Source organism: Cygnus olor, chromosome 5 (genome assembly GCF_009769625.2).
Source record: "Cygnus olor isolate bCygOlo1 chromosome 5, bCygOlo1.pri.v2, whole genome shotgun sequence".
NCBI lineage: Eukaryota > Metazoa > Chordata > Aves > Anseriformes > Anatidae > Cygnus > Cygnus olor.
In genome coordinates, this window is record NC_049173.1 from 2,599,969 (window position 1) to 2,614,352 (window position 14,384).

Below are 14,384 nucleotides of genomic sequence, written 5' to 3' on the forward strand. Positions count from 1 at the left end.
CAGAGGGAGTTACTAAGCAGCTAAGAGCAGGCAGGCTGCTGCCTCCGGGCTCAAAGACAAGAGCATCAGCACTCGAGACCACATGGTTTTGTGGGGGTAAAGTCAGGACACCAGTACAGGATCATACAGACCTGTCCCCAGTACAGTACCTCCAGAAGAGACCCAGTAACAGAACATAAGGCATTATAACTGTCACAGAAATCAAGTGCACACACATCAGATGGGCAGGGAGACCATTTATTGAGTAAAGCTGCGCTGAGATACTGCAGGTGGATCAGGGAGGCCTGGGTAAGCCGCAGGAGCATCTGGCGACAGCCGCATCCTCCCAGCGCTCAATCCAGCTACGAGAGGACAAGAAAGGCGTGAGAGATCAGCGGGAAAAGGCATACATTTCCCTCTCTGCCCAGCCCCAGCGCTCACCTTGATGAAACCGATATCCTTGGCGTACTGGCGGAAGCACTGCCGGCACATGTTCAGCCCGTATTTACGGATCAGGCCGTGGCGGTTGGAGCACACGCGGCTGTGAGGGGGAGAAAGCGAGAGAGAGCGGTCAGGGCGCGTAATGGCGGCGGAGGGCGGGGAGGAAGGGAAGGAGGGGGGCAGACACAGGGGCCCGAGGACCCCAGCCACCCGCGGACGCGCTCTGACCAGGACCGCGATCCCTGCCCGAACTTCCTGGGGTGGCTCCAGTAGAGCTGCTGGTGCCCCATGCTGCCCGCTGCGCGCCCGCCTGACAGAGGAAGATGGCGGCGGGCGCCTGCGCTAATCAACCCCGCGCCGCCTCCCGGCGTGCCCCGCGCCTCCTCCCCCTTTCACTCCCCCTCACGAAATGGCGGCAGGCGCCTGCGCAGAGAGCACCCCGCTCCCCCCCCTCCCCTCCCCTCCGGGGCGTGACGTCAGCGGCAGGCAGGAGTGGAGTAGCGGCGGCGCAGGGCAGCCGTGGCCGGGCGCGGTGGCGCACGCCTGTAGTCCCAGCTGCTCGGGAGGCTGAGCCCGCCGGATCGCTTGAGCCCAGGAGTTCTGGGCTGCAGTGCGCTATGCCGAGCGGGCGTCCGCGCTAAGGCCGGCATCAATATGGTGAGCCTCGGGGAGCCGGGGCACACCAGGTTGCCTAAGGAGGGGTGAACCGGCCCAGGTCGGAAACGGAGCAGGTCAAAACTCCCGTGCCGGTCAGTAGCGGGATCGCGCCTGTGAATAGCCACTGCAGCGTAGCCTGGGCAACACAGAGAGACGCGGGCTCCTTTTGCCGCACCCCCAGGCAATATTTTGCCCCAGGAGCCCCCCGAAAGCTGCCAGAAGCCCCCCGAGCACCGGCGCCCACACCACCTCCTGCTGGACGTGCATGAACATGGCACCGCCAACCGCAGCGCCGCCGCCCGGAGGAGGCGCTGCGGAGCGGGCGGCGGCGCTGCGGTTGGCGAATTGTGTTCAATCTGAGGGAAAAATTTCTTCAGAACAAATTCATCGCAAGTCTCCTGTTGTTTAGGAAGCCGGAGCCGCCACTAGAACGCAGGTGGCAGGCGGCAACCCGGTTGGAGGAGGAAGCCCGCAGGAAGTTATCTGGCCCTCTACTGAGGTGGTGTTTGGTCACTGCCGTCGCTGCAGGGCAGAGCTTGATGGAGCATGTCGCCTCACTCCCGTGTCCTCAGCTCCCCCATGTCCCCTCACGCCCACCGTGTGCCCAGCTCCCCCCACGTACCCTCACACCCACCATGTCTTCCATTCCCCATCTCCCTTCACACGTGCCAGGTCCCCAGCTCCCTCCATGTCCTCTCGCAACTCCCATGTCCTCAGTTCCCTCTATATCCCCTCACAACTGCTGCCCCCCAGCTCCTCCACACCTCCTAACACCTGCCATGTTCTCAGTTCCCTGCCTCCCCTCACACCCGCCACATCCCTTGCTCCATCCATGTCCCATCCCAGTCACTATGAACCCAGCTCACCCATGTCCCCTCACACCTACCATGTCCCCAGCTCCCCCCACGTCCCCTCACACCCACCATGTCCTCCGTTCCCCATCTCCCCTCATGTGTGCCAGGTCCACAGTTCCATGTCCCCTCACACCCACTGTGCAACCAGCTCCCCCATGCCCCTACGATACCCCCCAGCTCCTACTGTGTCCCCTCACACTTGCTATGTCCCCTGTTCCATCCAAGTCCCCTCACACCCACTGTGAACCCCGCTCACCCATGCCCTCTCACCCCTGCCATGTCCCCAGCTCCCCCATGCCCCTTCACACCCCCAGCTCCCTCTATGTCCCCTCACACTCACTGTCCCCAGTTTCCTCCATGTCCCCTCACACCCACCATCCCCTCAGCTCCTCCACACCTCCTCACACCTGCCATGTTCTCAGTCCCCTGTCTCCCCTCACACCCGCCACATCCCCTGCTCCATCCACGTCCCATCACACTCACTATGTACCCAGCTCCCCCATGTCCCCTCACACCCACTGTCCCCCAGCTCCTATGCACCCCCTCACACCTGCCATGTCCTCAGTTCCCTGTCTCCCCTTACACCCGCCACATCCCCTGCTCCATCCCTGTCCCATCACACTCTCCATGCCCCCAGCTCACCTGCGTCCCCTCACACCCCTCAGTTCCCTCCTTGTCCCCTCAATGTCCCCTCACACCTGCCACGTCCCCAGCTTCCCCCACGTCCCCTCACACCCACCATGTCCTCCGTTCCCCATCTCCCCTCACACGTGCCAGGTCACCAGCTCCCTCCACGTCCCCTCACACCCCCAGCTCCCCCACGTCCCCTCACACCGCCGTCCCCTCAGCTCCCCCGCGTCCCCCCTCACCCCGGCCGCGCCGGCCGCCACCAGCAGGCGGCGCCCGCTCCCGGTACCGCTGCTGCACCGCCCGCCGTGCCGGTAACGCCTCCCTCCCGTCCCTCCCTTCCTTTCCTTTCCCTTCCCGCCCGGGAGCCTTTCCGCCCGCTCTCCCCAGGGCCGGCAGGACGGCGGCGATGCGGCTGCAGTGCGAGGTGGAGGTGGTCAGCCGGCTCCTGCCCTCCTGCGGGCTGCGGGGCCGCGGCCGCGGCACCAGGGCGCTGCTGTCGCTCGGCCGCCCGCCCGGCGGGGCTCGGGGCGGCTCCGTGTACCTCATGGTGTGCACGGCGCGGGACCGGGGCGGCGCTCGCTACAAGGTGCGGGGCTCGGTTCCCCTCCCTCGGTCCCCTTCCCTCCATCCCTCCTCCTTCTTCCGTCGTCCCGCCGCTGAGCGCCCGCTGTCCCCCCACAGGTGCAGGAGAACATCGAGCGGTTCTTCACCCGCTTCGTGGAGGAGGGCAAGGCCACCGTGCGCCTCCGGGAGCCCGCCGTGGATATCTGCCTCAGCAAGGTGGGTGCGGGACGGACACAGCCCACGGACCCGGACCCGGACCCGGCTGGGGCAGAAGGGGCAGCACAGGGCCCCCAGCCCTGGGAGGCTGCGCCCTGCTGGGCCCTGGCCTGATCCTCCTTCCTTCTGCCCCTGTGGGAGAAACTGGAGGGGTAGGAAAGCCCCCTCTTCCTATTAGGTCCCATGCCTATTAGTTCTCGTGCCTTTATTTTGAGAGAAACTTTTCACCTGCCTCATCCCACTTCTTGGGCTCTGGCTGCAGGTCCTATGAAGCAGGGAATTGCCCAAGTCTTCCTGATTAAAAACTGGGGAATGTGCTCGTGTTGGGGGCACGCAGCGTGCCCGCTGCCGTTCCCAAGGTGGGACGCGTTCGGTGGGTCAGCAGTACAGTCACCGCCAGGCCTTGGTGCCTAGCTGAAAGCAGAACTCACCAACGCGTCCACGGCCAGTTCAAGGGGCACCTGGAAGATGTAAACATGTTTTTATTAATGCTAAACCCATCCCCCCAAAACCACGACGTTAGCATTTAGTATTTATGCTGTTGTTTTTTTATGTAGCTGTTTCACTAATCTTTATTAGCCTCGTTGCAGAAAAGGAAAGCAGGACAGATTTTCAAAACCTTGGAGTTAGGCTGTGTAAATAAAAGCTAAAAGGATTGATTTATTACTTGGAAAATCATTCTGACTTTCTGTTTCAGCTGTGATTCTTTGACCTGAAGGAGATCAGTCAATAACTTCATGGTGTTGTACTGAGCAGCAATAATCATCACTGATTAAGCTTCTTTCTCCCAAGTAAAATGTTTTCTCAGAGGGACTGAGGTGAGAGGCACGGGGTCTGTCCAAACTGCAGCTCCAGCAGGCACTGCCCCCAGTCTTGCCAGAGTGGAGCAGAGCTTGGGGCGGGCTGCAAGGTCTGCCTGAGAAACCAAGTAAACGAGTCCACGCTTGGGACTGTGGCTTCCTGGAAAGAAAACAAATATGACCCGACAAGAAAGAAAAAACACTTGTTTTACTGGAATTAAGACCAACGAGTGAATATAAGTAGGTATATATATAAGTGGTAGCCTGAGATTTTGCAGCTAGTGGCACGGTGGTGTGATAATCTGGAAATACTCTGTGTGGGAGCGAAGGCCGTGGTGGTACAGAAAGCGGCCTTAGTCTGATGAGGAGAGTGGTTCACATTGCAGGGTCAAATATAAAAGAAGCAGTACTTATCTAAATTCAATAAAATTAATTTTTTCTTGTCAGAGGCAAACATGTGCAGCAAAAAAAAAAGTCATGCACGTTGCATTAGATCGAAAACATTCTTGTTTTACATCCTCTGAGCATTTCTACTGGAGTGTGAAAAGTTGGACAGTTTCTCAGAACAAAGGTACGAAAGCAGGCCTGGTGTAAGAGGATCTACTAGTGGTATAAAACCAGAGAGGAGAAGGCCAGTGTCTTAGTGCTGCAAGACCTAATTTAGAGCATTTATAGGGCCTGTAAGAAAACTGTGTGCCACTGCAGGGAATAATTTCATTAAGAACTAAATCTGTTGTTTTCTTTATGGTAATGATGTTAGGCTGAAAAGAATGTCTCCGCAGAATCTAATGAAGCAGGAGTTGGAATTTTGACCTTGTACAAAGCTGATCACAGTTGCTCCAAGGAAGCTAGATCCTCGCTTCCCATGTTGCACACAAGGCTCACCCTCATACTGTCAAGCTCCAGGAAAAAATACACTAAATTCTTCCAAAGCCAGTGATTCTGTATGTCCCTCCTTAAATGCTCTGAATCTGGAAACCCAATTTAAGATGATTGGTTATTTTTCTATTTCTATCATTTTCTATTTCTGTTAGTCTTTTATAATTTTATTACAGAAAGGCTTCTGAACTCTCAAGACAGACAAAAGCTTTGTAGAACAAGATATTTCCAGGTACGACTGTGCTGACTGCATACAACTACAGCGTAACCCGCACTCTTTGTGCTCTGCCAGGTGGTGTGATTTGCTGTGTTCAGCCCCATCAAAAACTAAGTTGAGAAACATCAGTCTGGAGCATTTAACCCTGGAGCAAAAATACTAAAGTCACTGTGCTTCGTTGGTTTGTTTTTGTTTGTTTTTCCCTTCAGCAGGCCTGTGCCTGCTGCACTGCATGCAAGGTCTGAAATCTGTGTAATCTCAGATTGCCTCGTCATCTTTCGTTTAACTCTGGACTTGTCAGGCAGAGCAAATTATTTTTCCAACGTCTTCTCTGTGGTCAAGAGTTCAGACTTGTGGCAGAAAATTGCTTCCTGAGCGCTTCCAGCTAATTCTTTGCTTTTTTTTCCACATGTTTGTCTTAGAATTTTTCTCAACATATAACTACAGGTTTACAGATACATTACCTTTATGTAGGTATTACAGCGGAAATTTGTTTTAAGGATCTGGAACACAAAGTACTCTTATTTTCAAGTCCCATTAACGGTGTAAGCTGATTCTAGACATCCTAGAGCATTTGGCTACAAAAAACAGGTATCTGTCGTGTCTCACACTTCAAGAGCAAAGAGTTACTGCCTACAACTTCATTCTAACATACAATTATAATTTTACTTGGGTCTCTACAGATCTGGAGGACCTCTTCTCCTTACTTTCAAATGTATTTAGCTACTTACTTGGAAACGTGACAGATGTGCCTGTAATTAGGGGGAGTCACAGAGCTAAATGTTTTAGATTGGCTGAGATAAGGGATGTGGGCAGTCCTGGATAACAAAGGCTTGTGCTGTGCAATTTCCCCATCTCTGGAGGATTTCACACCAGGAGTTAAGAGAACAGATGTGCATGGGATAATTGAGAAGACCGATAATTAGGGTAGCAACGCAGTCAAATGCGTTTGACCTTTTTTTGCCTTTATTTGTATCGCATGAACATCTAGAAGTCTCCGGGATCATCGCTCTGTTGTGCTGCACCCTGAGGAATTCGGTGTGGAGGGAGCAGACTTCAGGTGCACAAGTGGGGTCTCAAGGCACGAGCGAGTTGCAGCTGGGAGCGGAGGGAGTGCAAACCTCTGAACTCTCAGTGCTGTGCCCAAACTCGCACGTTTGTTCTTTCCTGCAGTGAACGAGATGAATTGGGGCTGCACGCGTGCATCATTTTTTTTATTTTGTAATTTCCCGTGTAGCTTAATGTCTGTCAGCTGCGTGCTGGCTTGAGAAGAGACTTGCTAGAGAGCTTAGAAATGTTTGTTCGCCTAGTGTTCCTAAAAGTCAGTGTCAGTACAACAAATGTATCACAGCTTTGCTGGTCTGTTTAAAATGGAGCTTATCTGATACCGCATTAATCGACTGTGTCCCCTTACCGGCGTTTTATAGTGTCCCACCTAAAGCAAAGCTGCTCTCTTATTTGCAAAAAGGGCTGCGAATAATTATCCTCTCGTTTGATGCTGGCACAGCCAAGCAGTGCTGCCTGTGGCCAGAAGCACTCGCTTAACCTGCCTTGAAGCTTTCCACCTTGCTTTACGTCAAATTCAACCTCAGCTTCCACCCTTAGCAGCTTTCAGAAGTAAACGCTTCAGACTTCAGGTCCCTGCTTTGCCTCTGTGTGTTTTCATTAACTGCCCTTTTGTCACGGTGCAGGCTAGGAACATCACAGCGCGTCGGGCTCTTTTTCTGTACTTTACGTTCAGCTGTGAGGTCTGTGCTTTGTTCCTTTTCTGAGTGACACCACGGTTTGTTCGATCTGGATTATTCAGGGAGGTCGTAACTTCTCGTTCAGACTGCGTGCCGTTTGTTCTTAAATACCGCAAACAGCACATGAACCGAACAAGCCTGAATTGTTTCCCTTTCCAGTTTCGCTGCCCTGCTGAGTTAGTGTCTCCTGATATGTGTACAAAGTAGTTCAGAAAGTTGTAGTACAGATAAGTGCAAGAATAATAAACTTGTGATTCCACGCTTGTGTTTTTCTGTAGGCAAATGCCAGCAATTTAAAGAATTTCCTTTCAGCTGTGAGACTGGCTCACCAAGGGACCGACATCAGCGCTCTCCCGCTCTCAGCTCTGGTACCAGCGAAGACTTCAGAAGTCGAAAAGCCTAAAACAAAAATGATCATAACTTCCAAAAGGGACTATCCGCTCACCAAGAACTTCCCTTATTCCCTCGAACATCTCCAGGCCTCGTACTGCAAACTTGCTCGGATCGACACACGTGTGCTTTGCTTGAAGAAGCTCCGAAAACTCGACCTCAGTCATAACCACATTAAGCAGCTGCCAGCTACCATCGGTGACCTGGTCTTCCTTCAGGAGCTCAATTTGCACGACAATCACCTGGAGTCCTTCAGCAGTGCCCTGTGCAACTCCACCCTTCAGAAATCTCTCCAGTGCTTGGACCTCAGCCAAAACAAAATTAAAGCACTTCCCATTCAGTTCTGCCAGCTGCGAGAACTTGTTAATTTGAAGCTTGATGACAATGAGCTGATTAGGTTGCCATTCAAGATTGGCCAGTTAGATCATCTGCGCTTTCTGTCGGCAGCTCGAAACAAACTTCCTTTCTTGCCCAGTGATTTTAGGAAACTCTGTCTTGAGAACTTGGATCTCTTTGGGAATCCTTTTGAACAGCCTAATCCTCTTGTTCCCAACATACAGCTGAAAATACCATTGACTTTATTAGAGTGTGCTGCGAGAGCTACCGTAAATTACAGGTAAGAGTAGCATGGTGGGCACGCGTTTCGCCTACTCTGTCTCAAAGCTGTCAAGTCTAAATTTCCCTGATTTGTTTTTTCCTGTTAGTGGCAATTGCTCTTCATGAAGTTAGAGCTGCGTTGAATCCCACTTGCAGTTTAATCCCGTTATTATACAGGATAACACAGGTTCCTGTAGTAAAGTGGTGACGTGGAAGCATTTGGGGGAAGCTGTAGATGAAATGTTTTTCATCCACAAAGTGGAGGCGCTGTAAGGGAATATTCTTGTCCAACCAAAAGAGAATCAGCCCTGTAAGCCTGAACCGCTACCCGCTCTTTAGAGTCAGGAGCTTACAGTGCAGTGGATTTTGTGGCACGGATCATGTTTTGTGTTGGGCTCTAGCTTGGAAAGTGCTCTCAAACACGGTCGCCCTTCATCTTGTGCTGACACCGAAGTGCACTGGAGCCCCGTGGGAGGTCCGTGAGCCTGTAGCTGCCCCTTCCCGTGAGAGATCAGTGCTGGCAAGAGCTGCCCTCCACCACACACCGTGGAGCTACAGACGTGGATCCGACTGCTTCGAACGGCACCCGGCACGAGCTGAGAGGTGGTAGCAAGGTGCTGCAGGACGGCTGCTCAACGGCTTGGCCTCCTCCTGGCGCTGGTGTTACTGCTGCAGCCTCCTCCTGCCTTCGCTCTCCTCGAGCTGTTCATTCCCGTCGGCGCCGGAGCGAGGACGTTCTGTCTTAGGCAGAGAAGCCCAGCTGGGAGGTAGTTTTAAAACTATTTAACACCAGGTCAGCGTCATCCTCGTCAGACTGCTGCCTGTGACAGGGTTTTCTCCTCTCCCCTCGCACCGCTCTGCCCACGTGCCTCCGCCTGTGATTCTTCCGGTACCATCTGGTGCTACTCCCACCTTGTTTTTCTGGGTGGAAAAGGGAGCAAGAAGATGGAAGAGAGTCACGGGTATGGAAAGGTGGTGAGAGACAGCCGGGAAGTCCTCGTAATTGCGTTCCTTGCCAGTGCCTGCCTTGGGGATGGGGAGTGCCCCATAATCCCGGGTTAATTGCTCGCAGGTCAGTGCTAAAGGTGTCCACAGGCATGCAGGGCACACCCTGGAAACGAGCTGAGCAACCAAGCGCTCAGGTGCAAACCTCGCGCACTCCTGACCTTGGTGATGTTAAGAGTGCAAACTCCACGCTTCCTCACATAAACTGCAGGGGTTTTGCAATTTCTGCTTTCTGCTCCAGGAGTCTCGGTAAGACGAGGGGCTCCCCTTGCCCATGGGCCCGTGGTCATCAGGTGACAGCACTCGCTGGAGCAGGCCTGGCGCTGCAGCCACCCGCTGACAGCGAGACTTCCAGGCATCCCCGCAGAGTAGCACTTGGGGTCAGGAGGGTGGTTTGGGGTACTCGCTCCAGGGGGTTCTTAGCTGTCATGGATTTGCTGAGTGTAAGGGATTACACACACACGCACACAGACACCCCAGACCTTGTCTGCCGTTAACAAAGAACAAGAAATGGGAGTGATGATAGGCTGTAAAAACCTTGCGAAGGGAAGAAAACTGAGGGAAGACACGAAAGCAAACGCTTGGGAATCAATCCTCGTAGTGGCATTCTGAGCAGGCGCCAGAGCTGGGGTTATGTACGTCCTGACTGGAAGAGAGGAAGTCCTGAAATTGAGATGGTGACAAAAACAGAACCACAGGAGCCTCAGCTATGTGAGTGATGGCATGGAGAAGGCATTGGGGATGTGTAGGTGTAGCCTGGGTGTGAGTCACTCCTATTCTGCGAGTCTCGAGTGACAGCTGGGCACCGGTGGTTTCCACAGCTGGCAGGTAACAAAGCACTGCAGGGAAATTCCTCGTGCTGTACCCCAAACACTGCCACTCGGCTGCGGATTTAAACAGAAGCGATTCCTGTTCTTGTCATCGAATGCCACTGACACGATGGAGGAAAAGAGCAGTACACAGGAGAACCTGAATTCATCGTCGGCGGTGCGATGCTGCTGTACAAAAGCTCTCTGTGCGTACACGGTGCTTGTGCCGCTGCCGCGGCGAGTAAATCGCGGTGCCCGGGCAGACCAGGGCTGAGCGTGGTGGTCTTCCCGGCTAACACGAGTGAAGAGCAAGTGTTCACCCGTGCTTTTCTCAATCCTCTCTTTAATTTCCTCTTTCTGTCCAATTCCCTGGCACTGCCACGCAGGCTGCTGTGACCTGTGGGAATTCCCTGCTCTCGTTGGAGCGTTTTCTGGAGGTCAGATCCGTGGTACCCAGGGGTCAGGAACGTGGTTGCACGTTTTAGATGTGGGAAAGGTTTTTCTGACCGCTGCATACGGCGCGTGTCACTGTTCGAGGTGGTTAATTGCGCAGTGAATTCACTTCTTACTCCTCTCGCCCAACAGACTCCCTTACGGCTGCCATCTCCTTCCCTCTCACCTCTGCGAAGACCTGGAGGTGGCTAAGACGTGCCAGTGCGGAGGCGCCTGCCTGAGCAGCTTCATCCAGATCACGGTGACCATGAACCTGCACCACGTAGCTCACACCGTGGTCCTGGTGGACAACATGGGAGGCACGGAAGCGCCCATCGTCTGCTACTTCTGCTCCCTAGACTGCTATTCCGAGTTCCTGGACGACGCGTACCTGCAGGGCAGCTGCGACTACTGACGGGGCAGGGGCTCGCCTGGGAGCTCTGCCCCGTGCTGGGGGACTCGGCGCTCGCCTCCCGCCCGGTTCAGAGCTCGCCTCCCCCCCGCTTCGGTGCCGCAGAGCAGCGGCTGCGGCCCGCGGGTGTCGGCCTGGCGGGGAGGGAGCACCGCCCCTCCACCGCCGGGCTTTCTGTGCTTGGAATAAAAAGGTGCTCGGCTTCAACCCTCCCGGTGTCCGCGTCCTTGTGCTTTGGCCGGGGCTCCCGGGGAGACCTGGGGGCGTCCTAGGGCACGAGTTGCCCAGGACCGGCGTGTCCCGGGGCTGCTCCTCAACGTCCCCACCGGCCCCAACCTCCCCGGGGGCGTTGGGCACCGGGACCCCCGCGCTGTGTGCGTTCGGTGCCTGGCGCCCCCCGTGGTGCCGCCCCCGGTGCCGCCTGCCGCTCCCGGTGCCCCCGGCGGTGCCGGTGCCGCCTCCCGGCGGAAGCGGCTCAGCAAATGGCGCCGGCGGCGGCCAATGAGGAGGCTCCGGCGGCGGGCCCGGCCGGGCGCCCTATGGCGGGCGGCGACGTGGGCGCGGGGGGCGGCGGCGGCGGCGCGCGCGGCCAGCGGGAGCGGCGGCGGCGGCGGCGGCGGCGGCCGCCGGCGGCGGGAGGCGGAGGAGGATGAGGCTGCGGATCTACAAGCGCAAGGTGCTGCTGCTGGCGCTGGCGCTGGCGGCCTGCGCGCTGGTGCTGTGGAGCGGCGGGCGGCGGAGGCAGCAGCGGGGCGGCACCGGGGAACCGCCGCGGGCGAGCGAGCCGCCGCCGCCTCCTCCTCCGCCGCCGCCGCGCCGCCCCGCCGCCAACGCCTCGGCCTCGGCCGCCGCCGTCCCCCAGCTCGTGCCGCTGCCCGCCGAGAACGGGACGCGGAGCTACCGCTCGCTCGTCTACCGGCTCAACTTCGACCAGCCGCTGAGCAACGCGGGGCGCTTCCCGGCCCGGGCCCCCGGTGGCGGTGCCGGTGCCGCCGACGTGGTGCTGGTGGTGCAGGTGCACGATCGCGCCGAGCACCTGCGGCTGCTGCTCGAGTCGCTGCGGCGGGCGGCGGGCGTGGAGAACGTGCTGCTGGTGCTGAGCCACGACCTGTGGGCCGAGGAGCTGAACCGGCTGGCGGCCGGCGTGGACTTCTGCCCGGTGCTGCAGGTCTTCTTCCCCTTCAGCATCCAGCTCTACCCCCGCGAGTTCCCCGGGCACGACCCCCGCGACTGCCCCCGCGACGTGGGCAAGGCGGCGGCCCTGCGGCTGGGCTGCATCAACGCCGAGTACCCCGACTCCTTCGGGCACTACCGCGAGGCCCGCTTCTCGCAGACCAAGCACCACTGGTGGTGGAAGCTGCACTTCGTCTGGGAGCGGGTGCGGGCGCTGCGCGAGCACGCCGGGCCCGTCGTCTTCCTGGAGGAGGACCACTACCTGGCGCCCGACTTCTACCACGTCCTCAAAAAGCTGTGGGCGCTGCGCGAGCGCGAGTGCCCCGAGTGCCAGATCGTCTCGCTGGGCACCTACAGCCCCGTGCGCGGCGGCTTCGCCGGCCGCGCCGACAAGGTGGAGATGAAGACGTGGAAGTCCACCGAGCACAACATGGGCATGGCCTTCGGCAGAGACACCTACCAGAAGCTCATCGAGTGCACGGACGCCTTCTGCACCTACGATGACTACAACTGGGACTGGACTCTGCAGCACTTGACTGTCTCCTGTCTTCCAAAGTTCTGGAAAGTGCTGGTCCCCGAAATCCCCAGGATTTTCCACACGGGGGACTGTGGCATGCACCACAAGAAATCCTGCAGACCGTCCACCCAGAGTGCCAAAATCGACTCTCTCTTGAACAGCAACCGACAGTACCTGTTTCCCGAAGCCATGAGTATCAGTAAAAGGTACTCCATGGCACCCCTGTCCCCCCACGTGAAAAACGGAGGCTGGGGGGACATTCGGGACCACGAACTCTGTAAGAGTTACCGCAGACTTCAGTGAGGATCGCGCTCGCAGCCTTTTTCTTTCTGAATTGCTCCATACTGTCTTTTACAGGCACACACATGTATAAAAGCATTTATGGGTTGGTTTCTGCTTTAATATGAATAAACGTTCTTGTAAAAGGCGTCCCACGATGGTCATCTTTCATGTTCGGCCACCAGCCTTTGGAGATGGGCAGCTTGCTGCCGCTGGGCCGCTCGGAGCAGCCTCGACACCCGTGCGCAGAAGGCGGCCGTCGCTGTCTTACTGGGAGGAGGAGGAGGAGGAGGAAACTCTTATTTAAGTGCATCTCTCCGGGTGCTCACAGTGTGTGGTTTTTTGTTCCTTTTTCCCCCCACCGTGTCCGACGCGCCCTCGGCGCAGCGTGGAAGGGGAAACGCGTGGTGAGGAGCGAGCGGACTGAGCCTCCCCACGGCCCTCGGTACCTGCGTCCCGGTTGGTTTGCGATGTGTTGATGAATATATGAAGGAAAAAAAAGATCATTGTTTTTACTACAATGTAGATAAATATATACGATTTTTTTAGTTCTGCCAAAATAAAATTCAGTTGTTTTGTAATACCAGGGGAGTTCTTGATTATCCCGAAAAGATCACGTCACCTTGTGTTGCTAGAAAGCCAGGACTGGGGCGGGAGAGTGCGGGAGGGTGGGTGTCTTTAGTCTGGAGAGCTGAACAGATGCCATCAGCGGTTCCAGGAGTGTGCATTTAACTTTATTAAATTTTTAATGATGCTTACTAATTGAGTTAGAGTAGAGAAACAAGTGTGTGATACCCACGCACTCTTGTTTGGAACAAAAAAAAAAAAATGCACTTCCAGATTAGTGAGCCGTGTAAGGTGACCGGTGACAATTCTGCTGTGTGCTGGAAACGCGCCGAAGTGGGGCTGACAGCCACGAGTAACAGAGCAGCGCCGTTCCTTAACGCCGAGCACTTATTAGCCTGTTTTAAGTGTAACGGTACATCTGCTTTGATGGCACTTCACTGTAAAGCACAACTGGCAGCAGTAGCACATAAGGAGCTTTTTTGTGGAACAGGAGAGTGTCAGCAAAAGCAAACATTCAGCTCAGGTGACAGCCAAACAGGTAGATTTTATGCTGAGAGATTTGGAGGGAGGAAAAAAAAAAACAACTTCCTTTTTTAATTAGCTAACAGGGGTTGGCGTTCTTATGACTCCAGCGATCACAGTTACTAATTGAATGGAAGGACTTGCAGCAAGGCTTCCCTTTTACCAGCATTTGTCACCTACTTTATGGGTTGTGAATGTATCAGTTAAATGTTCATTTGAGAGAGTGCCAGGGTTTGTGAAATACTTTAAATAGTATGCAGATGTTTATTTTGAATGTGCCATGATAAAACATTTTTTGCCTTTTTTAAGGGGCAATTTTACTGCCAAGATTTTGTACGAGCTTTGGTAATTGCTACATTTTCATAGTTTCACAAAGTCAGGCCTGATGCTGAAAAGAGCTGTGCCAGTTGTGTCAGCCCCTTAGTACCTCCCACGAGGAGTTGCACAACGGTGTGGCAGAATTGATCTGGGTTAAACTTAACCCAGCGAAACACCCACCCTCGTTCAGCTGGAGCTGTGTTGCGCTGGCACAAATGCTTTTGGCTTCCGCTGAACTTGTAGAAGTATCACGTACGCTGCATACCCCCCATCCCTGCCAGCACTTGCCTTTAACAGAGCAACGTAGGAGACTCCAGAGCAGCTGTGAAACAAGTCAAAAATTTCTTCTAAGGTACATTTTTGTCTTGTACAACTCAAAAC

At 55.4% G+C, this 14,384-nt stretch overlaps 3 protein-coding genes across 3 annotated transcripts; 2 read left to right on the forward strand and 1 right to left on the reverse strand.

Annotated features, from left to right (window-relative positions):
• Nucleotides 1-221: 221 nt before the first annotated feature.
• RPS29 (ribosomal protein S29) lies at nucleotides 222-823 on the reverse strand. Its single transcript, XM_040558895.1, has 3 exons — nucleotides 649-823; nucleotides 421-520; nucleotides 222-341 (listed from the first exon to the last, which is right to left on the reverse strand). Exons 1-3 carry the CDS (start codon nucleotides 708-710, stop codon nucleotides 333-335), a joined length of 171 nt encoding a protein of 56 aa, XP_040414829.1. The 5' UTR covers nucleotides 711-823; the 3' UTR covers nucleotides 222-332.
• Nucleotides 824-2,891: 2,068 nt separating this feature from the next.
• LRR1 (leucine rich repeat protein 1) lies at nucleotides 2,892-10,834 on the forward strand. Its single transcript, XM_040558894.1, has 4 exons — nucleotides 2,892-3,147; nucleotides 3,243-3,341; nucleotides 7,261-7,988; nucleotides 10,369-10,834. Exons 1-4 carry the CDS (start codon nucleotides 2,968-2,970, stop codon nucleotides 10,628-10,630), a joined length of 1,269 nt encoding a protein of 422 aa, XP_040414828.1. The 5' UTR covers nucleotides 2,892-2,967; the 3' UTR covers nucleotides 10,631-10,834.
• Nucleotides 10,835-11,230: 396 nt separating this feature from the next.
• On the forward strand, nucleotides 11,231-12,746 carry MGAT2 (alpha-1,6-mannosyl-glycoprotein 2-beta-N-acetylglucosaminyltransferase). The gene has a single exon (XM_040558888.1). The coding sequence runs from the start codon at nucleotides 11,277-11,279 to the stop codon at nucleotides 12,618-12,620; it is 1,344 nt and encodes a 447-aa protein (XP_040414822.1). The 5' UTR covers nucleotides 11,231-11,276; the 3' UTR covers nucleotides 12,621-12,746.
• The last annotated feature ends 1,638 nt before the right edge of the window (nucleotides 12,747-14,384 follow it).